Raw genomic sequence first — 22,900 nt, 5'->3', positions numbered from 1 at the left:
TAGCGTTAACTAACGTTTAATGCAACTGGCAATAAGCTCCACTTTCAGCTAACCTGCTATGTGCGGGAATACTGGCACGGGAAAGGATTAAAGTTGTTCGAAAGTAAATTTACAATATGTAATGATTTATTCAAATCTTACTCGATTTCGATATTGACAATTGACTGGCAGACTGGCGGATATAAAATTCTTCGGTTGACAAAATGGTAATTCTTCGATTGACAAAATGATGATTCTTCGGTTGACAAAATAATGACTAACTCTTCGATAGACGAACGATAATAATTATTACTTGATAGACGAACGGTAATTATTATTGTATACTTGATAGACGAACGGTAATTATAGTTACTCGATAGACAAACGGTAATTATTGTTACTGACTTCTCTGAGTCGCTTCATTTATTTATATCTGTCGGAGATGAAAAAACATCGGGGTCTTGCTTTTGAAAATGTTTGGGAAGATCCCCAACGTTTGTTCAACTGCCGATTTTGTTTACAATTTAAATTGTCTTAATATCGTTATAAAAACATAATTAGCTAAATGTAAAAACATGGTTAGATAAGTTTTCGCAAGATATAGCTTTTAGCGGCTTTAACTGTCTTTCACTTCAAATACTGTAAACACGGTTTCAAATAAACGTTTTAAATTACCTTGATTTGACAGAAATTATCAATTTTACTTTCGCACTACGGATCGCGCGGGGCGTGGGACGTGACATCAAACAGTCCGGAGGAAACAAGAAGCAGTCCACGAGAATCATCATCGGACGAATTTGTCAGAAAATATTTTTATACAAATTCATAAAGGTCAATAAAAAACAATCGATCGATAAAAAATCACTCATACGAGTTTATATTTTTACAGACAATCTCGCTCTACTTGTACAAATCTGTAAAGTATGTAAATATGATGCACGGTGAAAAGTATACTGTTATTGAGACATTTGAATGCGTACGGCTGGGCTTAGGCTTTTGTTAGAGAAAATTGCGATATATCCAACTTTTCTCTCTTTCAATTATTATTACTATTTTTGTAAACTGGCATCAGTTTCATATTACATCGTCCCTTCCTTGTGTTACCGCGCGTTAAATCAATTCAGAATGAAATCGCGATTTGCCCATGGCTCTGTGACATCAGTTCCGCATTCCTGTAATGTACGCTTGGTCATTCTTCAGATGAATCGTTCTTCCGTACGGTTCCCACGAGCATGTTCCACTCGCCGCCAGATCAGAGAACCTTGTTTCTCAGACGACCTAGGCCCTCTATTTCTGTTTCTAGGACGTCCCCGCGCTAAAAGCATATTCAATAAAAAGTGTATAAATATCGTATAAACGTAAAGTTAATCGTTTCAGTATGGCTGTCGTCGACGAGCAATATTAAGATCCTAGTTAAGAATTTGAGATGCGGGAATTGGTTATTTACGACTCAATTCCATATTACGAGTATATTTTCGCTTTCTTACTTTTACTACGTACGAGGGAAACATTTATTCAAATATACCCATACTTGAATGCTTGATATCGTAAAAAGGATCATCGATTGATAAGCAAGCTACCTGTAAATATTCAGGTGGTTTGCGGGCAAATCCCACGCCGGCTGGCGTGCCTGTTAGAATCACGTCTCCTGGTAATAACGTCATAAACCTGAAACAAACGATTACGTAATAAGATCCTTGAAGGAAACACAAGTATTCGATGGAACAATCAAGAAAACAAATTTTGAATAGCAAAATTAGCGTATTACACAAGGTAATACAGATATATTAATGTTCTTGACTAGTACATACTGTGAAATATATGCGACGATTTCGTGTGGTTTAAAGATCAACTCGCTTGTGTTTCCGTCTTGCTTGATATCACCATTCACCCACGTCTTGACTGAAAGATTGTTAATGTCACAAATGGCTTCTTTGGTAACAATAGCTGGTCCCATGGGGCAGAATGTGTCCATAGCTTTACCAAGTAAAAACTGACCGCCATTTCTCTTTGATTTTTGCCAATCTCGCGCTGTGATATCCTGCGCTATCGTATAACCAAAAATACATTCTTCTCCCTCGTCTTTGTTCAATGCCTTGCACTTTTTGCCGATTACTATCACCAGCTCGGCCTCCCAGTCAACTTTCTATCAAAATAATCACCACCAATAATAATAAATAAATATGGGACAACATTGTGTTTAGTATTTTACATAACAGCATCAGATGGTTGTTAGGTAAACCGTTGTGATTAGATAAGAATCAGTATCATTTCTGCATGGACTTGATAGTTTTCTAATTGTTCGCTCATTATACAATCACCAACAGTGCTTCTATCGATCATTTCGTCGTTCTACATTCGAAATATTCAAAAATCAATTTTATCCATTACTATCTCATATACAGGGTGGTTGGTAACTGGTGGTACAAGCGGAAAGGGGGTGATTCTACGCGAAAAAAGAAGTTGAAAATATAGAATAAAAATTTTTCATTTGAGGTTTTGTTTTCGAGAAAATCGACTTTGAATTTTCGCTCGGTACGCGTGCACTTTATCACGTCTCGTTATAACGGATCTCACTGTAGATCGTTGTCTCGATGGAAAAATTAAAAAAAAAAGAAAAAGAAAATTAAAAAAAAAATTTTTTTATTCTATATTATCGACTTCTTTTTTCGCGTAGAATCATCCCCTTTCCGCTTGTACCACCAGTTACCAACCACTCTGTATATTGTAATGCAGACCAATATTTAAATTATATACTTCCTCAGGAATGTAGTAACTAATCTTGTGCATCAAGTAATTCGATTGATAAGGTAGGTAAAATAAAGCAAGTAAAAATCTTTTATGATTTATCGATAAACCGATATTTTCTTTTCCCACGTGAATTATTCTATAATTAGTTCGAAAGTTTAATTTTATTACCCGATCATCTGGACTATTATAAATATAGAAACAATCACGGCTACGCAAAAATAGTGTAGATTCGGTAATGCGTTTCCTTCGTCGTTCCTGAACCTACCTCCGAAATCGACGGAAGCATGATGTTATCACGCGGTCCAATGATATTGCTAGGGAATTTGCTGAAAATTACAGGGGATTCCGGGGGCGATACTCCCTGTTCTTCGCAATGGCCACTATAATTTAGACCAACGCACGCCAACTTGTCCATCTTTGTAACTGGTGCCAAGAAAGTCACATCCGTTTCTGGTATCACGCTGCGTCCTTCTGCCACTATTCTGCAATAGTTAAACTAATGTTCAGCATGGAGATACGTTTGGGAATCATTTTCTGATGACAGAATTGGGCTATATTCTAATTAGATTACCTTTCTATCAAATTATGATCAAATTTATCATTTATTTCTAGTTTTTCTCCTTTCGTTTTCATAAAAAAATTTAAAGGAGAAATGCCCTCGGTTGTTGATATTTATTACTATTTCTAAATGAAATTTCGTGCAACTAAACTTACAAGTGCTAAAGTAAACGGCATTTACTTTAATTTCGAAATAGATTAAGAATAATTTCTCAGATTAGCTTAAGTAACCTCATCGTCTATCTGCACATCTACGGATATAGAAATTATTTAATCATGTACATAGTTTCGGTTGTAAAGACTGACTTGTCAATGACTGAATTATATCAATACAGATACGTAATTAGTCATTGCGCAATTACTATTTCGACTATGTATTTTTTGTAACACTAACAAGTTATAAGAATAGAAAAAAAGGTGCACAATAAAAAAAGTAAGAAAAGATAAGACAAGACGTGATATATTTCAATACTTCCTTGATTTCAATTGATTTTCAAACATGTTGTTGGGGGTATGATTCCTGTCCGTACATTGAATAAAAAAGAAAAGAAAAGAAAAGGATAAAATAAAATAAAATAAAATAAAATAAAAGAGGCTCAAAAAGAAAATAATTTTGGTAATTTTTGCCTGTTTGTTTATTTGTCTGTTGGTATTAGCATTACGTAGTGGCTACTGAATGGAGTACTTTTGATGGAGTTCCCTTTTTTGTACAACTGACACCTTAGTTGCATGCATTCCCATGTTCGCGCTCCGATGGTTGTTATTGATGGTTATTGTGTTTGTTTTACGATCGAATTTTTTTTATACTTTAATATCTTTTATTACGAAGAATAATAACGAAGAATATCCTGACTGTTATTATAAAAAATATACAGGCATTACATTCGTAAAAATTCATCTGCGAAAAGCTGATATTATATGTATGTGTTCGTGGCTCTCGCATGGCTAAGCTAGTGTGACATCAATTACTTCTCAACCCCATCAGAGATAATATCTCGACCACCGACTTTCGGACACCAAGGGGCTGCGACGCATCTTAGTCCCCATCAGAGATAAGGCCTCGACCCCCAACTTTCGGACTCCTTTGGAACCCACATCGAACCCCTCAACATCCCCAAGCCAGGGTATATATAAGCCGAGACTTCACTCAGCTCGGACAGTTCTTGTTCTTGTTCTAGTCGCTGTTCTTGTGCAACCCCTTTTCTCCGGTTCAGTGCCAAAATTATAATAAAATTCGATAAAAGAAAATTAATAGTTGAGTTACGACTCAGCTTTCTTTTCTCTTACAACCCAAGTATCGATTTTACGTGACACTAGCAAGTTGATAAGTTCTTTCTTATCCCTCTTTACTTACAAGTTGAAATATAAGACATATGAACATATGGCGGCACAAACACATTTATTATTATAGATATGGTCATATCCATAAGTAAACATAATCCGAACCTACCCCAAACCTAACCCACATCAAGATAACCCACATCGAGAAATAGTATCTCGGAAAGTAAAGTCGAAGAATGAATCGAAGAAAGTGAAGTTATATGTTCGTAATATGTATAGGAAATAAAATTAAACCTCGCTTTAGGTAGCACAAAATTATGACCTTTTTAGTGTCACTTAATAGTTTTCGACGATCTTCGATATGAGCGGGATCAATTCTTTGCGCTTATCGCGTCGATCTATGGGCGAGCCGCCGCCGCCGCCACCGCCACCGCCGGGCTCCCCAACACGCGACCAGCTAGTCATATCTCGCGGACATATCTCAACTTTATTAATTTATAGTTCAATATGATTGAAACGTTTTTTGTTATTCTATTAGTTCAGCTATATTTCTGTATACTGTGTATTTTTTTAGCTTTTAATATTGAAAATTAAGATAGAAAAGGTATGTAAAAAAAAATTATCTCTGATTGGTGTAAAACAAAAATTTAGGAATGCGCTACTAGCACAAGAGGTGAACTCACTGTAATCACGGGCGGAACTGAGACCCTATTTCTCGCGACAAGTCGAATCCTCAGTTTCTATACGGAATACGGAATATGGATACGCATGCAACGATGGTACGCAATGGTTGTATGCAACCGTTACGCAGCTTTAGCGTAACAACTATCGTCACATGCAAGTTGAATCTCCACATGCAAGTTGAATCTCCACATGCTGTTGTCTATAATATCAAGTGTTGCAAGATCAATCAGTCAGTAAGATAGCGCCTTCTTGTGTCGTCTGCCTTGTAATAGAAAGGGACAATGGGCAAGCTCAGCAATGCAATAAGACGAATGTGGAATATAAACAAATGAAGATTGATCCTCGCTAATTATAGGAGAAGATTAGCAGCGTTCGCACAATATACTGTTATCGTCCTTAATTATTCAGAACGAAATATACCTTGTTACTTCACAGGGCGCATAATTATTTTCCAACAATTCATCGATTGGTGAACATATTAATGTGTTACATCCTCGCCGATTTAAATATATATTTGGCTATGTTGTAGAAATCAACGTTCTGAACAACCCTTTTTATGCATATCACCGGCGGTCTCATCTCATATCTCTCGAGCTATTCGCAAAAACCTCTCGGTACCATTACAGTGAACCCTACCGATAGTTTTGTGGCTATGGCAGCGACGTACCGGTATTGATTACCAGCCGCCAGACAAAATAACACGTAACCCGAACGTAATTCTTATCTTTTGTTTATGGTTTATATAGGTTTAGCCTAGGTACCACAGACGCACAAAAACTATAAACAGAATTGAATGTGCTAGGTACCGGCAATTTTTTTGCGAATATCTCGGAGGTTAAGCGAGATCGCCAGTTATAGGAGAAAATTGAGTTTTACAACATATCCCCAAAAATCATCGACATCGGAGGGTAATCGGTCTTTCTTTTTCATTGAATTCCATTTCATTGAATTTCACAATTCAAATGCATACAGAATAAACTATACAATAGTTTAAGAATAACAAATTTTGTGAAAGATTAAGATCCATGAAGATGTAACATCAATCCACATCAGAGATCAGGCCGCTGTCACGAGCGGCTCACTTTAAAATCGGAGATAAAGATGTGGCGGCATTCGGCGACAATGTATATCGCCCAGGTGCCTAATGAGCCATCAATATCCCAACGGTCCTTCCGCCGAATATTCGAGGAGAAGGCGTGCATGGCAGCGATCGCGAACGCCTAACAAACTCAAGGATAGTGGGAATATTGAGGGGTGACAAAAGGCAAATAACCGAATCTGATCGGAAGTCGAGTTGTAAGAGTCAGTCTTGAAAAGTCACGCCTAAAGCTCGGAAGTAAAAATTGTGAACTGTGTTAGAAAAAAAAATAAAGTTTCTTTTTTATTTTTTCTGTTTTTTTTTGTGTGTTATTTTACGTGACAAAGACGTCACACATCAACTAATATTTCCTTGAAAAAACGATCCTAATTTTCAGACTCCGCGACCTCGTAGATATTAATTTTGCTTAATAAAAGAAAAACTAAAGCGACACAGGCATAGTATAACCACGTAAAATCACGGATAATCACAGAAGATCACAAACTATTCGAAGTTTTACAATTTTTACAGCCATACATGCCTAGCAGCGACTTCATTTATATGCAGAATTGACGATAATAACAGAAGTTTAATTATATCGCCGAAAATCCAAATTTCAGTTTATCTAAATTTTGTAGTATTGTTTGAAGTTTATTTATAGATGTTTATGATGATACAGTTTATCGATGAAAATAGAGCAACATTTTACAATAAAAATCAGCGATGTAATTCGGTGAAATGTAGGTACTGATAATGAATCATATCTACATGCATATGTACATACATGTTGTACGGAATTACATGACAATTGAAAAAATTACAGAACTTTATGAAAATTTTAAAAAGTAATAAAAACTATACAACAGATTACAAAATTATATACTATTCAATACTGCATATTCAGCACAGCTGTAAAAATTTCGGGGAACTGATCTTCAACGTTCGTTATATCTTGCCGATAACAGTGGACGAAGAATTTTAATTTAAAATATCTCGCGGATTGTTAATTTTTGTAATATTGTATCTTAAAACTTTTTGACGAGGTACGTTCCGAGGAATCCATATATATGTAAAAACAGAGATATACACTTCAGTTTAAAGAAACAACCTTCATATGTTCTCTATGCATCCTCCTACAAGAAAACTACGCGAGACTATAGAAACACTGCCTATCGTCCGATTTTAATGATTTTTGGATACATTGTAGAAATCGATATTTTCAATAACTTCTTCCTATACATATATGGAGTGAGTGAATTCGCTTATCTTTTAAAACATTCGCCAAAAACTACCAATACTACTACAGTGTATTTCTGTCTATAGATATACGTCTGTGGTAGCATATGTGTCGGTTTAGTTGCCGACCACCAGCCGTTTATGTATGTTTATAAACGAGAGTTAGGCGAGCTTAAAAGGCCCCATTAAACGTGCATGAGTGTATACTCGAGGCTGCAAAGAGTGTCCGTTATAACTCAATTAAAAGCGAATATCATCGATGTATTATTGGATTTGGGTTAGTCTTTTTGTTGTTTATCAAAAATATATCCTCCTTATACTATGCAATCCACATGTAAAAAATGTTTCATATCTGCAATACATCAGGATTTAAAAGGCTGTCCACAGTTAGCGGAAACATCCGTATGTATTAAAAGAAGTATTCCATCTACATGTTGAAACCATTAAATTTGACATATATAAGTATTTAAAAAAGTGTACGTTCTACGTATATATTTAAAAAATAAGACATTTATTTCTAAAGTAATAAAAATTGATTTCTCTGAAGACAGAATACAGAATGTATTCAAAATTTTCAAACATATTCATCTGTAGAATACAAAATTGTAATCTACGTGTAAATATATTTCTGAAATATGATGTGTAGAATATAGTTACATTTGTAAAATATAGGTAAAGAATAAATAAGTATGATATGTGAATTATATACAAGTACGAACAATGGGGAATTGTTTACACAAACGCAGAGAAAAAGACAGACACTATGGATTAATGGTATCTTACAGAAGCTTAATTTAGAGGGGCTTAAATGATGCGCAAAGAATCTTTTTCACACTGAATTCTTTCAATGGCACAAACCTTTCTACCATGGTCAACAGGTTCACTTCGTCTTCCCTGGGAACAAAATGATCATCTATGAAATGGAACGGAATATCGTAATAAGAATCTCATTGTCAAATGTGGTTATTGAAGTACATATTGAAGTATATGCGAGTACATATCCTTCTTTTCTTTCTTTATATCTCGTAATTTTTCAACAACTTTTGACATAATTCTGGATGTTCTGGAAATTATTTCAAATATTTTTTAACTAATAACCGTACGTTTTCTCTCTTTTTTACAATGTCTTAGAAATTTTTAATTAATCTTCATGTAACATACATACAAAAAGTTCAGTTATCCTACCCAAGATCCATCATAACCTTCTTCTAAATCAGCTGCGACCTGTTTATCTGTAAATTATCGCGTGCCCCTCAACATAATATCTCTGTTTTTTTTCTTTTCAATATGCTTACATCATTTGTACAGCGTGATAGCTCGTATTATTATGGCCTCTTGATTATTTTGAATCGTTCCATACCTACCTTTTGGCTTTTTTCAACATGTCGTCGCCACCTTCCAAAAATTTTTTCATTGTGTTAGGAATTCGCGAGTCCACAGCGGAAACGGCGATTATGTCACCCCCTTGGACAAGTTGCACCCCCAAATGCTGAGGTCCGCCATCTTTGCCGGTGAATTGCACAAACCTACGGAAGATGAAGAATAAATATATGTATAATAATGGATTTATTTATGATTCAAATAATATCCACTAATGTAATCCTATTTAATCAAACTGTTTAAATCTGTCTAATCAATGAAAATAATAAATCCAATAATTAATAATCAATCTATATGCGTGATAAATGTACGTTTAATAATTAGCCAAAAAGGCAAATATCCAAATAAACCTATCTAAGTAATAAACTTATCTGAACGATTGCACTTAACTTCTAATAAATAGAAGTAATTCATATCCATAAAATTAACTAATTTATCAATTTCTCTAGGACAAATGCCATTACCTTCTCTTACTTTAGAAACCTTCTAAGTGTGGAAATGTTTTTGTTTGATCTCATAATGAAAAACAATGATATTGAAGTAATATTTTATAACATATAAACAGCACAATTTTTGTGTCGATCTTGGAAAGCTGAACAACGAAAATCGAGACTGATGGATTGTCGGATGATTTGAAGAGGTAATCCTCCAATGAGGTAAATACAGCTCTCAATCAAACATTTCTTTTTGAATGCAACTCGACCAAATTTATGCGTAAAAGTTATTGATAAATATTTGTTCAACAAAAATGTTATCAATAAACTATGATAAGACGATAAGACGATAACAAATTAATCAATCTCTGAATGTGAATCTTAAATTCATTCAACATTAATTAAAAACGAACAACATCTCATTTTATTTCCAGCAGATAGTTAGAAACGAACAACATCTCATTTTATTTCGAGCAGATAGTTAAAAACGAACAATATCTCATTTTATTTCCAGTAAACAATTCCAGCAAATATCGCTCCCGTATTTAAAAAAGATTTTAACATAAAATTGTAATAAAATATGTATTAATTACGAATTTTTTAACACTAGAAAACACGACTAGGCGAGAAATAACTCAAAAAACGTAGTAGAATTAATTATTGTATAATTCCATATATTATAAGCTCACTTTCAATTGTATTTTAAAACAGAACATTTTTTACTTTCTTTTATTGCAATCGCAGCAAGTAACTGCATACTCTGGCATTATTGTTCACAATGCAACGTAGAGTCGAGCAAATTTCAAGAATATGTGATATGCATATACCGACGGGGTGCAAACAGACGCTATAATTGTGTACCGACAGATGATATCAGGAAGTACTTCATAATCTAGTTTCTTTCTATAACCAAAACATCATACGACTCGAACAAAATGTCCCGCGTGGATCACTGATGTTTCATATACAATACGAGGATGAAAAGAAGTCGTCTGGAAGGAATGCGGGCCTGATTGGTTGTTTTTCACAAATTCAATAGAATCTTAAAGTTAAGCACGCGTATTGACCAAAAGTGTCATATACAAACAAAATTATAGCATGACGTGATGGTGAGCGATAGAGAGCAGTATCCTAGCTCCTATACTATCTCGCGATATTCCTTTCCGAGATCACTGCGATATAAGTAGTTTAACAGTATGTTAAAATGATATCGATTTATGCAAACGTATCGAATCCCTCCTTGGCATGTGTATATTACACGCAACTAAGTTCAGCGTGGAAAGCGCCTCGTGAGTGTATAAATTCAGATCTGTTCAGTGCCGATGACATAATTATACACCTAATCGAATTCAGGTGTTTGAATCAAATAAACTATCGTGTTCCTCAATGAATTGACTCTACACGATTAACCGGTAAACGGCCCTACTGATTTAGAAATCGATACTAACATGTTTATTGAAACATAAAAATGCGTCTAGTGAAATCATTCTCGTGAACTTTTCTTTACTATTTAGAAGAAAACATGATAAATATATATATCATATATATATAAAATATATATATATATATTTTGGATACTATTTAGATAATAATAATATATATATATATAAATATATATATATAAATATATATATCATATATATATATATATATATCATATATGATATATATATTTATATATATATATATTATTATTATCTAAATAGTATCCAAAACACTTAAAACACATCAATTGTATATAAATTCGTCTTTTATATTTTGGTAAGCTTGTCCCTATTAAACAAGTCATCGAACCAAAGTAAACCATATTATCTCGAAGCAAATACGTAACAGTGTCTATTAACACCGCGAGCCATTTTTGAATGGGCGAATCAATTCGCTTAAAACTAGACGCGTCTAAAAGAGTAAACAGAAAAACATGTAAAGCATAGGCCAATAAAAAATGTCGCACCAAATTCCATCACTTCAGAGTATTGCTCAAAGTGTAATTATTTTATACAACAAAATAAAAAAAAAGAATAAAAGAAACTATTTTAGAGTATTACCAGATTAAAAATTCGATTAAAGTTCTAGTTAGATGTTACGACTCACCTCATGTTGACCGTGCCACTGATAGAGAAGTTCCTGTTGGTTATGCTAGCAGCGAAATGCGAATTGCTTTTCTCGGTACACGAATTTTTAAAGGCCAAGCAGACTCTGCTAATCAAACGCAATTTACAACGGAAAGGCATTTTTCTTGCCGATAAAAATCCTTATCGGCTCGATAAAAACGCAATGTTATAAATTGATCCTAGACGTGGAAAGAAAAATGCGGATATCACCAGATAACAAAAAGACTCACCACGAAAGGCGAACTACAACTGAACACATTGCACCACTCTAGCGTTGTCGACTTATAGCAGGGGAAACCACGTGATCCTGATAAAATGTGATTCATCTTCAAAAGTAACCGACGATCACCGTACATGAGTTTATGTATATATGCCCTATCCTAAGAGCTACAATATAGTAACATAATACAACTTTTATTTGAGTAACAATGTTACTCAATTATTTACATTATTAAAAATTATTTTAGTCAATGATATTCATCTTATTTTAACTACTTTAACGCTGATCGCCAGTGATCATCAGGATGTCATGATAAGCGCAGTCACTGGAGACTATTATGATAGTCAACCTGTTAAGATTTTAACCATTACTTAGTTAAGTTATGCTTCTTCAAACTTTTATAATTAAGGTTTATTCAGTTTACGTAATATCACTTAAGATTGAATGATTACATTACATAATTGGACTAATTCTTAAATTTCTATTAATTTCTTAAATGATTAAATTTTTCAAGGAAATTACATACACGGGAACAGACTTTTTATTTCCAAATATAGGTCTTTTCAGCAAAGTTTATACAAGCTGTATTATCTAGAATGGTCTTGGTTTGGTTCTTGTGAAAGGAAACTCTTCGCGTTTGTGATATGGGTTATAAGGATCATCTACATAATAGTGCGGTCTTTTCCAATAGCTTGTTACCATTTTGTCCAACATAGTAGATTGCGTTGCATTACAAAAAACATGCTGTCTCAGTCTATATTTGTTTCTCTGAGACTTTTTCCACAAACTTCTATGACGTCCAGCAAAAGTTCTGATCCATATGCCCCTATAATTAAACATGTATTGCATAGTATACTAAACAGTAAGTATTACAATATTAAATCATATTGAAATTTTACCAATTTAATCTATAGAACCTATCAAGCACAGCTTTCACAGACTTTCTTTTACCTTTCTTCCTAGAATATTTTGTAACTGTTCTCGCAGGAGTTGTTGTAGTTACTAGCATTGGAGATACAACGCTATCAACTTGTATCTTGCTGTTAAGTTTAATTACATGACTGACAATAACTGATATCAGATTAATGTTATATAATATTATGTAATATTATATATATAATATAATAATATAGTAGTAATATATATAATATATATATAATATATATATATAAGTGTACATACCCAAATATTGGCTTTTGTTTAGTGTTACCAACATCGTTGCATTTACTTATTGTAGAAGAAAACGCACCAAAGAACCTATGTTGAATACATTGTGTAATAGGGCATTGTTTAGGGATCAGAGAACTTGTTACATTGACAACACTGTCTCGCAAAGCAATATCTGAAATATTGATATAAGATTAATTACATGAACAATAATCAAGTCACAGGATTTCATGATAAAATTAATTTAAATTGTAAAGCGAGACATGTTTGGTAGACATATGCGTATCAATTTAATAATCGCGCTCGTTTTCAATTCCACCGTGTTCCGTTCGTCAGAGAATCAAAATGGTTGATTGATCTAATCAAACATAACCTATAATGCACGAACTTGCAATGATTATTGCACAGTGAACTATTGAATTCCAACGAATAATAGTTTAAAATGAAGCCACCGAATTATCGTTCGATGTAGATGAGGGCAGTATCAGTGAACTCATAAGGAAATACCTGTCACGCACCTCGAATAGCGGTACTAAGAATACGCAACATTCTTCTTTTCCTCTAGTTCCGTCGGTAACCAGCTGTTTTGTACCGTCGTTCCCTTTTTCCTTTGGCTGCCTAACCGGCCACCCGAAAGATGTTCCGAATTGGATTAAAATTTCCGTGCAACGGTCTAAATAGGGTACGTAAAGTAAGTAAAAAGTAAGAAATTGTACTTGCGAGCCTGGTGATTTTGCATTACACAGATTTAACGAAAAATACGAAAGGATTATAGAAAATTGTCGCTCACATTATGCTATTAGACATTACTGTCGCGATTGTCTCCTGTGATAATATTTGAATAATTCGTTGTTGTTTGCTGCTATTCTGGGAAGACATAACTCGTGATTTGTATGAGAAATCGTGATCGTAACACGATGACGATGTTTTCGCAAGTTGTCAGTGAATATTCCTGCAAAGACCAAGGTTGCCCGCCTCGTGTGACAAGATGGCTTATATTTAGGAGCTTACATAATTCCAGGCGATTTCACCGCCACTGTTGGTCTTTTAGGTCAAAAAGCATGGATCTTCTAGGCTGTATTTGACAACTAGATGTTACGAGACACGTGCACGAGTTAAATACGACCCGGAATATAGGTAAGCGAATTGATTTCTCCGCCTGTTTTCTAAACTCATTTCCACAATTGTCAAACTTGTCATCGTTTGAGTTGTTTCTAGAAGAGAAAAATACTTTGTATTGTTGTTTCTATTTGAATCCTTACGTGATACATTTTATCAAGTGGAAGTCTGCATATGCTATCCAATCTACATATGTGTATTTTTAATTTAACTCCCATTTAGGTGCAGGTTAGGTTATATTTGACAAGATATTCTATTCCGTAGATTTCGTATTTGAACGCTTTACATTACCATTTAGAGCAAATTTATTATGTAATTATACATTTTGAATGGTCATGTGATATATATTCATACCGATTATACAATATATTTCAACGTGTCATTTCGTGTGCATCGTATGTTTTAGATTTTCCAAGGATGTGGAGCTTGTATCCAGAATATCTGGACATAGGTATTCCACGGATGCAACAAAGAGGTATTCAAGGTTTATGTGAGAGTATTGTTACATTGTATTACATAATAAATTATGATCTTCTTTCATTAAAAAAATGTTGAATATGAAATGTGTCTTTAAAAATTAAAATAAATGTTATAGAATGTAGCGTAAATATGTAAATGATTATAAGCTTTCTTTCCACAAATTAATAAACTTTCCTGTTTGTTAAATAAGTATAATCTGGTTCGCAATGTTTATTATTAAAGCGAGAAAAGTAGAGGCTCGAGAACACTGCTAACTCTAACTGCCGTGGCAATAGGAGCATCGGGTGTATTGTTTTACGCAAAGCATAACCCGGAATTCCGTGCAAATCTTGAAAGTTGGGTACCTGGTACAGACAAAACAATTCAGATCATCTTTCAGGAGGAATCGTCCTATTTTGAATTCATACGTACATTCTTTGAATCGTTAAAGCAAACGTAAGTTGGACTTTACTACTATTTGAATTTGTGGTATAAATTATAACGTAAATTATATCGTAATAATCGAGAATAATCTAAGTATTGTTTTATTTTAGATTATTAAGTGCTATCTTTGGAGGAGAATCACAAAAAGAATCAGGTCAGAAAAGATTAGATTGCGCGAACCTTGAAGACTATATACGTGAGCTCCATTAATAATTCCTAACCCCATTCCCTCCTTTCCTTCGTTTTTTAATCGCCTTAGATATAGAGTTTTGCTATATAAAAAAAACTGTTTTATTTAAAACAAGGACTAGGTAATTACTATTTTGCTTACTAACATTTGATAATAACATGTGTACTATAGCACCAAAGCCAGTTTTTGTACCACTCATTGATAAGAAGGAACCACCTAATAACGATCCTTATACCGAAATAAGATTAAGTAAAGAAAAAGGAGAAGAAATCGAAATCGGTAGGTCTTTAAACATGTAATTCTATGTGACCAAATTTTATCTTTCTACATAACAGAAGATGAACGTGCATGCTATGTTCTCAGTGGCCGAAAAACCTCAGCCACCTGCCAAGGATGTATCCGAGGAATTGATGCCAGTAAATCTGGTCGAACTGGAAACTTCTGCTGGCGAAACTGCGTCCAAAGCTATCGCAGCTTATCAAACAGCAGCGTGTGCTATTCAAGATTACAATCAAGATGTGATAAAAGTCGTAGAAAGTGTTAACGCCACCGTTGGTAGCTCTGTCTGGAACAGGTATTTTTTTCTCATGCATACTACTTTATATTAATAAAGTAATTATATGTTCTCTTAAATGAGAAACGTTTATTTATTAATTCTAGACTAAAGGATGCAACGGAGAAGAGGAGGGAGGCCATTAAAGAGGCGGAAGACCACGCCAATCAAGCACTCGATTCGTTGAAAAAGATGTATAATTTAATCGACGACCCTAAATTCGAGGCGCCATCACACATGAAAACTGCCGCTCGAAGAAATATCAAGAAAATCTTAGATGACGTGGACGAAGCGAAGAAAAAGTACGAAATGGAAGTACAAAGTAGCAATATGGCCGAGCGTTACTGGAAGCAAGTCAGAACTGCCCGTGAAAATCTCAACGAAGAACTTCAGATACTCTTCCCCGATATCAACATTCACGAGAAAAAATTGGCCATCGACGAAGACGCTTTTGACTTATTCGTTCTACACATGTATAATAAAGTGAATGGTTTGCAAAAGGAATTGGAAAAAATGAGGGTAAATATTAGTATAAGATATTATATAAGTCACTCAAATATTCGAGTGTAAAAATCGGTAAGTGTTCTATATTTTGTCGGGTTATAGACGGTCAACGAGAGTAAACTCAAGGCAGCGTTAAAATCATCGGGCGATGTAGCGACTCAGGAAAGACTCGACGCCTTGGTATGCCTCGAGCTGGACAAGGAGAAGCAAATTCTTCAGGACGAGTTTAACAAAAAGGTAAGAGAGTTACTTCCATTCTAAAATCTCCGTATATATACATAGTTGAGCCTTATGTCCAAATAAAACACACGAGTGTATGTGCCTGTGGTATGGTATCACGGTCGCGTTAATTCGCCCATCACAAATCTGGAAGAAATAACGCAAAACTTTCCAACGAGACTGAAGAAAATATTAAATCATAGTATTATCACGCGTAATACCGTGCAGTTCAAATTTATATTCTCAGGCGTAGTCCATTTGAAAATTATGTGACCAATTTCCCGTGGGAAATTAACGAAACACGCGTGAAGGTAATGACGCCGTCGACAATGACCCCCGCAAGGTAACAATAAATTAGTATGAAGAGGGTTTGAATCGGTAGCTGCCTCGTGAAAGTAAACGGTGGGTATACACGGTTTCATGATTATAACGAATAGAATATGACATTAGAAAAGGCGATGGCACATTCCGTTGCATACTTTGGTCGTTCTGTGCGATTGCATATGGAAAATGTTACGTATCTCGTATCTCTGTATACGTATACGAGCGTATATCTGTCTATTTGGCAAAGGATGATGAGTGGAAAAAGAGTTGGAGAGTTCATGTTGCCATCCTTCGGACTTTTTACCTATTTCCATTTGGCATGCCGCCAATATTTTGCTAGTGGTAGGCAATATTATCTCTTTAGACTAATCTTGCAGTATATCCGGTATACACGTGCCTAGTCACACCGAGATATTCTCGCTCGGAGGAATCACTATGACTTGCTATCGTTATAGTTGTCTTCGGAGTTTGCTTCGGAGTTCATTTCGAAGTTCGTTTCGGAGTTTGCCCTCGATTCCATTCGGGATACAAGTTAACGGATCTGACTGGGTCATAGAGAAAATTTAGGACGATAGTGCATCGATTGGACGTATGCTGACTACACGCTGACGTATATGGTTTAATTATTTTCATTGTACATATTTTACTCTCAATTGAAACATTTGTTGTTTAGGGGCTTGAAAATTTGTTTTTTTTTTTTAAATTTGTGTACTTAAAAGTATTTTGTATCGTATTTTAAGGAAATAAATTCTAGTGCCATGTACCCGAATCCTGTAATTCTGAAAATATTAGAATTGTTTCAAAAGACATTATTATTTAATGAATCGTACATTTCTATGAATGTAATACGAATGTTTGAAAAAATTTGCAATATCTTAAAAATTTCATTTCATTTGATCGCACGTTTAATCTAAAAAGTAATTTAGCCACGCGAAACATTTTAGTTGCAAATGAAATGTCCTTGGTCAGGATTTCTTTTATTGTAACGACGGCTTCTGTTGCGACTCGTAAAATCGAAAATATAAACCTTCCGAGAACTGAGAGACTCAAGTCGATTTGGAAGCTTTGAAAGTTGCTCGATCGATCGGAACACGATTTGTAATATCGATGAAATCATTTCTTCCTCGAACGACTTTGAAATCCCGTCAAGGACTTAATACACAGTCGAGAATCCGCTGTTTTCGGTCTTATTCGAAGATTTGGGAGATCGCAGAAAGAATATGTAAGTTAAGAAACTGGCAATGTAGGTAGTCGTGAATAATTGTCAACGTGACCTCACAGAGGGATAGATAGGGTAGTCTGGGCGACAGGAAGAGAGAATTTTTGACAGAAATTGCTATAGAGTGGCGTGGACGAGTTGATCGTGATGAAAGAGTGGACCTACTAAATTGTTACTTGACATTTGCGCATAAAGTATTCCTTCTGTCCGTCCAGGAGAGCTTCGCGTTAACATTATACGCGTCTCTTCAAAGGCTTTCAATTTTCAGTAAACGAGGGGCTCAGAGTTGACGTACCTCATTTTCTTTAGCAACAAATCACCACGGTATGTGTTTTCATGCGAGAATTTTAGTATCGAGCGTTTAGCATTCACATCCTGTGTGGATGTGGAAAGGTGTTTTGTAATTCTCCTTTGTTTGCGCATGTTCTAAACATCCATCCTTCATGAATTAAACATTCACGTAGGGCTTAAATTTTGACGTCAATGGTACCAAACAGAAAGCCTGATGATTATTTGACCTGAATATTGATCTGGACCATCGATGAAAACACATTCAGTCGTGACGTAATTCTGATTCCTGTGTTACAGCGATAAAAAGAACGCATAAGAATGCGACATTTTTCTAGTATCTACATATTTTCGCAATTTTTTAGTTGGTGAACTATTACCAATGGTATTGAGGATAGTTTGTAAAATTTCTTTTCCAAAGTTCAACTTCCAAATTACATTAATGCGATAATCATGAAAAGAAGAGAGAAAAAAAAGAGAAAGAGAAAAGAGAGAGAATGACTCAAAAACTGGTCTAATGATTCAATCTTTTAGATGTTTGAAATATTCAATTTCTCGAATATTATGTAAAAATTATTCCGACCATTCAATCCCCAAAAGTCTCGATAAACACGCCACATTTCATCGATTTTCTCTGGACGGAATTATCTTTCGAATTCGAGAAATTATTATTCAAATTACAACAGCAAATAGACAATGGATTACAAATTCACGAGTCGACAGTTTTCATTCTGTTCTTCTTGCTTTTCCTTCTCTTCTGAATAAACTCTATTTCTTTGCTTCCTTGGCGACTATACTGAACTATTTTCAATTCAACAACGATGCATACCGGATGCTGATATATCGTATCTGTCACACGCGCATTTCCATCCTCACGCACCGATATAAAAGAAGGCAGCGTATTTCTTAGGTTGTTGCTGCGGCTTTTGAGCGATCTTTAAGGTAGATGGTGGCACAACGTAGATTAGGCCGTACATCCGGTTTTTCGTAAATGTATCGTCTTGAACAAGTGTTGCGCTAGCAACCTGGATGAAGGCATGAACATTGTTTTCGGTACGGGCGTGCGTAAATCGAAAAACTGCCTGATCACACAGACAGATCGGACGACGCTTTCGATCTTTTTCCCCCTTTTGCCCCGTTCGAACGATATCGATCGGCGTGTGTGCCTTCTGCTCCCGTTATGGGCCATCCAGACTTTATGGACGCAGCGTGGAATAATTTAGAACCAGCCACAAGCATAGTCGAGAGAAAAATTCTCCGGTAACGCGATTTCAATTTGAACCCTCTCTGCTCTGCCTCTTTCCGGGTTGATTTATTTCGCAAATGAGAGTTGAATATATAGATCAACGTTGTTGAAATTAAGGTAAAAAATTGAGGTTAAACAGCGGGAGAATAGAGCGAGTGGACGCTTATCTGAAACTAAACTGGAGAATCGCGCTCAAATGCGCTATATTTTACTAACACATAATTAGATTGCAGATATTTATGAAAATTTAAGTGTTTGTGTACGCTGTTATATTTAAAAAAAGAGGAAAAGAAAAAGGAAGAAGGAGAAATTTCTTGCATACTATAGATATTGTAAATAGTATCTGCTTTACTTTACTTTGGACGTTTCGTATGTCATGTTCTTACGTTATGTTGAACCTTGGATAAAAGTATGTCTGTTTTTTTTCTTTTCTAAATATTATAAAACATATTTTGCTTTTGATATTTTACGTAAAACTTATTTTTCGAATGAAATTTCTTTTATAGTACTGTGAGAAAATATGGAGATCTTATTGAATGGATTTTATAATCAGTTCAGTACGTGAACAGTTGTAAAATATCGAATGTCCGACTCCACTTGGTTTAATACTACTTGATCTCTTTCCTAGCTTCGGTTGCGCTGTACGGCTGTTATTAATTTCATGAATCTTATTTTGTTACAGCAGATATTAGTTTTGGGCTTTGCTCGTGGATTTCAATAATTACCTACGAAATAACAGTTGAAATATTTGGGAATGTGATAAATCTATTTTACAGTACGTGCAATAAGTATTCGTAAATTGAATCAAGAATAAATAAGGAATATTCACGAGAATCTTATTCTCATTATCATTTATTTGGTATGTTGTGCTCTCAGACAATTCTATATTTATATTTAGTAGAATTATATATTATTTATTTCAATGCGAAGTAAAATCAAAATTTGCTTCTTAACTAGATCAAATTTAACTTGTATTTTCTATAAAATTAAATATTTCGCTCCTGATATTTCGAAATTTTACAACAAATCTAGAAAAATACGCGTTGAATCAATAAATTCAACGTGAAATTTCATCGAAGAAACATCATTGGAGTTTATTGACTTTCGACTTTCAATCATATTGTTGAAGCGTCTAAATTTCCCTACCACTTTCGCGGTAGATTTCGAAGAAAATTCATTTCGTAGATGGAGTATCGAAGCATGCCGAGAAACTTCTCTGCTTTTCCCACCGTCAGTTTAAAGGTTCCCGAGTGCAAGAATCGGCGTCCGTTGAATATTAATATAATCGACTCGTGCATTCTCGTCGCCGAAATCGGGTGGCTATCGACATCGACACCGGTGGATCGCCCGCTAAACTGAAACTATCACTGCCGGATATCTTTTCAGGCGTTCCGTCGGTCGGAAATGGGTCGGAAATTGGTGGGAAATACGTATCAATCGTGAAAAACTCGATTCCGTGTTATTAAACCCGAACTTTCGAGTCGATTTAAGCAACTCTCGAAGAAGAAATTGATCTGTGAATCGGTTCCGTCCAACTTTTATCTCTGGACTCAGAGCTGCAAGTTTCGAGGACAATGGGAAATTACTCAGATTCCAAGAGCAGTAAAACACATTTTGCTTCGGACGTTTAGAGTCGGTTGTATTAAGTTCGACTTTTTTATGAGAAGATTATTCTGCGATGTTGCTTTGTACGAGTGTGAAATTATTCAGATATGCACGGTTCTTTCGATTCCAATTCACTGCGCAATTATCACGGCAGGTGGCCGTGGACCGGACAGTTTCTCATCTTTCGAAATAGATTAGAAAACGATGCAGCGGATTTGTTCGATCCCGATATGTAGTATCGGTTTTTTTTAACTTGTGCCCTTTTCAAATTTCTTTCTGGTTGACGCGGGCGGTCGGTCGTCCGTTTAACTTAATTTTCACGGTGCAACATGTGGGAAACACTGCCGGAGTGTCAAGAATCATATTTTTCACTTTTTCGCTGCCCGCCGCCCCCCGCCCCGTCTTCTCGTTTTTCCTTTTTCACGCATTTTTATTTTTATTTTATTTCATTTTATTCTTATTTCACCTGTACGTGGGACGTTTCGCTTCGACTGAAAACGCGCTCGATGGCCCATTGTATTCGCTGGAGACTCGTTCTATCCATTTTAGTTTGATAAATGTCTAAATAAATGGACTACTAAATTGATACGGATTGTTCAATAAGAAACGAAAATCGTCGGAGACAGATCGAAGAATGATTAATCTTTTTATGCTGTGGTGATCATAGTTGCTGGAGGAGCAGAAAAGATTCGAGGACGAGATACGACGGCAGCTGAAACTGCAAGGGCAGGTGCACACCGATCACATTCAGGACGCACTTGCGATAAAGGAACAGGAAGCGGATAGGAAGTTGAAACGTGCACTCAGCGAGCAAACTGAGAAAGATTCGTTAAAGTATAAGTCACAGCTTGCTGCAATCGTCGGAAGGTTACGTGGTTTGGAAGCTGCGCTGAAAGGTGAGTGCCTCTTTGAACTTAATTTAGAGAATATAGACAATTATACACGTACATGTGTTTATATTAAACGTGCTACGTTCCCTATATGTATGATTATGATGTATAATTTATTTATTATTATATTATATGTACAATTTATATTGTGGTCACAGGCATTTTGCTCTACAAGATAAATATGTATGTACTTGTACAGTTTATAAGATGTAAGAGTTATGACTGAAGCTATCTTGTGACCAACATAAAGATATTGTCACAACACTTGAAGAAATAGGAAGTTTAGCAAACTGAAAAACATAAAGTTAAATTTTTTGGGGGGCACATGCGGAAATTTTTCTAGTGGAATTTTAATTAGATGTAGGGTGTTGAAATGTTCAACTTACCAAGGAGGAACATTTATAATAAGTATCAATATCCAGAACTGTATTAAAACTGTAAAATTAGATTTTTCACAGGAGAAAATGAAAATTTTCGATAAGCTGGTTTTTATTCCACGAGGTAATAATTTCCCAATCGAATTCACACCCTAATAAGGTTCGCGTACTTGCAAAATTCCCAACTTTCCTTTAAACTTGGCGTGGACTTTTAGTTTGCATATTCATGAGAATCAATCTAACCTTCCGCTATATTCATACATAAATGTGAGATTGTTTAAAAAGGAGGAAAATATTCATTAAGATTGTATATTTCTATAAGATTCAAGGGTTGTAAGACATGCAAGATGCTTATGATTCAGATGATTCATCATTCAAAGACGTTTTTCATAATATTTTCTAATAGTAATTATGGTTATGATTATGGTTATTATTAGTAATAACTAATAATTGCTATTAGTAATACAGTAATATTAAGTAACTGTTCGATGCGTATGAAATGTTGTTTATTTGGATTTTGAATTTGACTTTGACGGGCTAATCATCAACTAATTATTATATTAAGGAAGATGAAGTTTCTTCTG

The 22,900-nt window shown here is 35.0% G+C and overlaps 3 protein-coding genes across 14 annotated transcripts in view; 1 reads left to right on the top strand and 2 right to left on the bottom strand.

Annotated features, from left to right (window-relative positions):
• Positions 1-829: 829 nt before the first annotated feature.
• LOC117208065 (fumarylacetoacetate hydrolase domain-containing protein 2A) lies at positions 830-11,747 on the bottom strand. Of its 2 annotated transcripts, XM_033448904.1 has the most exons (7): positions 11,473-11,747; positions 8,932-9,093; positions 8,426-8,461; positions 2,996-3,212; positions 1,791-2,125; positions 1,560-1,647; positions 830-1,294 (listed from the first exon to the last, which is right to left on the bottom strand). In XM_033448904.1, the coding sequence occupies exons 1-7, from the start codon at positions 11,610-11,612 to the stop codon at positions 1,232-1,234; spliced, it is 1,041 nt and encodes a 346-aa protein (XP_033304795.1). In that variant the 5' UTR covers positions 11,613-11,747; the 3' UTR covers positions 830-1,231. The 2 variants fall into 2 exon arrangements, with proteins under 2 accessions (XP_033304795.1, XP_033304796.1); XM_033448905.1 differs by lacking the exon at positions 8,426-8,461 and having other exon boundaries at positions 11,473-11,746.
• A 483-nt stretch (positions 11,748-12,230) lies between these two features.
• Positions 12,231-13,699, bottom strand: LOC117208066 (39S ribosomal protein L35, mitochondrial). Its single transcript, XM_033448906.1, has 4 exons — positions 13,398-13,699; positions 12,895-13,054; positions 12,612-12,752; positions 12,231-12,538 (listed from the first exon to the last, which is right to left on the bottom strand). Exons 1-4 carry the CDS (start codon positions 13,426-13,428, stop codon positions 12,304-12,306), a joined length of 567 nt encoding a protein of 188 aa, XP_033304797.1. The 5' UTR covers positions 13,429-13,699; the 3' UTR covers positions 12,231-12,303.
• LOC117208064 (MICOS complex subunit Mic60) overlaps positions 13,445-22,900 on the top strand; it is an 80,475-nt gene continuing 71,019 nt past the window's right edge. For 4 of the 11 annotated variants that reach the window (XM_033448901.1, XM_033448893.1, XM_033448902.1 and 1 more), the window contains exons 1-10: positions 13,451-13,570; positions 13,931-14,016; positions 14,405-14,482; positions 14,701-14,913; positions 15,012-15,097; positions 15,263-15,370; positions 15,455-15,665; positions 15,752-16,163; positions 16,251-16,385; positions 21,717-21,945. In XM_033448901.1, the coding sequence (XP_033304792.1) occupies positions 13,517-13,570; positions 13,931-14,016; positions 14,405-14,482; positions 14,701-14,913; positions 15,012-15,097; positions 15,263-15,370; positions 15,455-15,665; positions 15,752-16,163; positions 16,251-16,385; positions 21,717-21,945 (1,612 nt within the window). In that variant the 5' untranslated portion in view covers positions 13,451-13,516. Of the gene's footprint in view, positions 13,571-13,930; positions 14,017-14,404; positions 14,483-14,700; positions 14,914-15,011; positions 15,098-15,262; positions 15,371-15,454; positions 15,666-15,751; positions 16,164-16,250; positions 16,386-21,716; positions 21,946-22,900 lie in introns of all 11 variants that reach the window. The other 7 variants (XM_033448896.1, XM_033448895.1, XM_033448898.1 and 4 more) reach the window with 7 other exon arrangements.

The sequence above is a fragment of the Bombus bifarius genome, unplaced genomic scaffold (genome assembly GCF_011952205.1).
Source record: "Bombus bifarius isolate JDL3187 unplaced genomic scaffold, Bbif_JDL3187 scf7180000008050, whole genome shotgun sequence".
Lineage (NCBI taxonomy): Eukaryota > Metazoa > Arthropoda > Insecta > Hymenoptera > Apidae > Bombus > Bombus bifarius.
The sequence above is the reverse complement of the archived record's forward strand: the minus strand, read 5'-3'. Positions and strand labels throughout refer to the sequence as shown.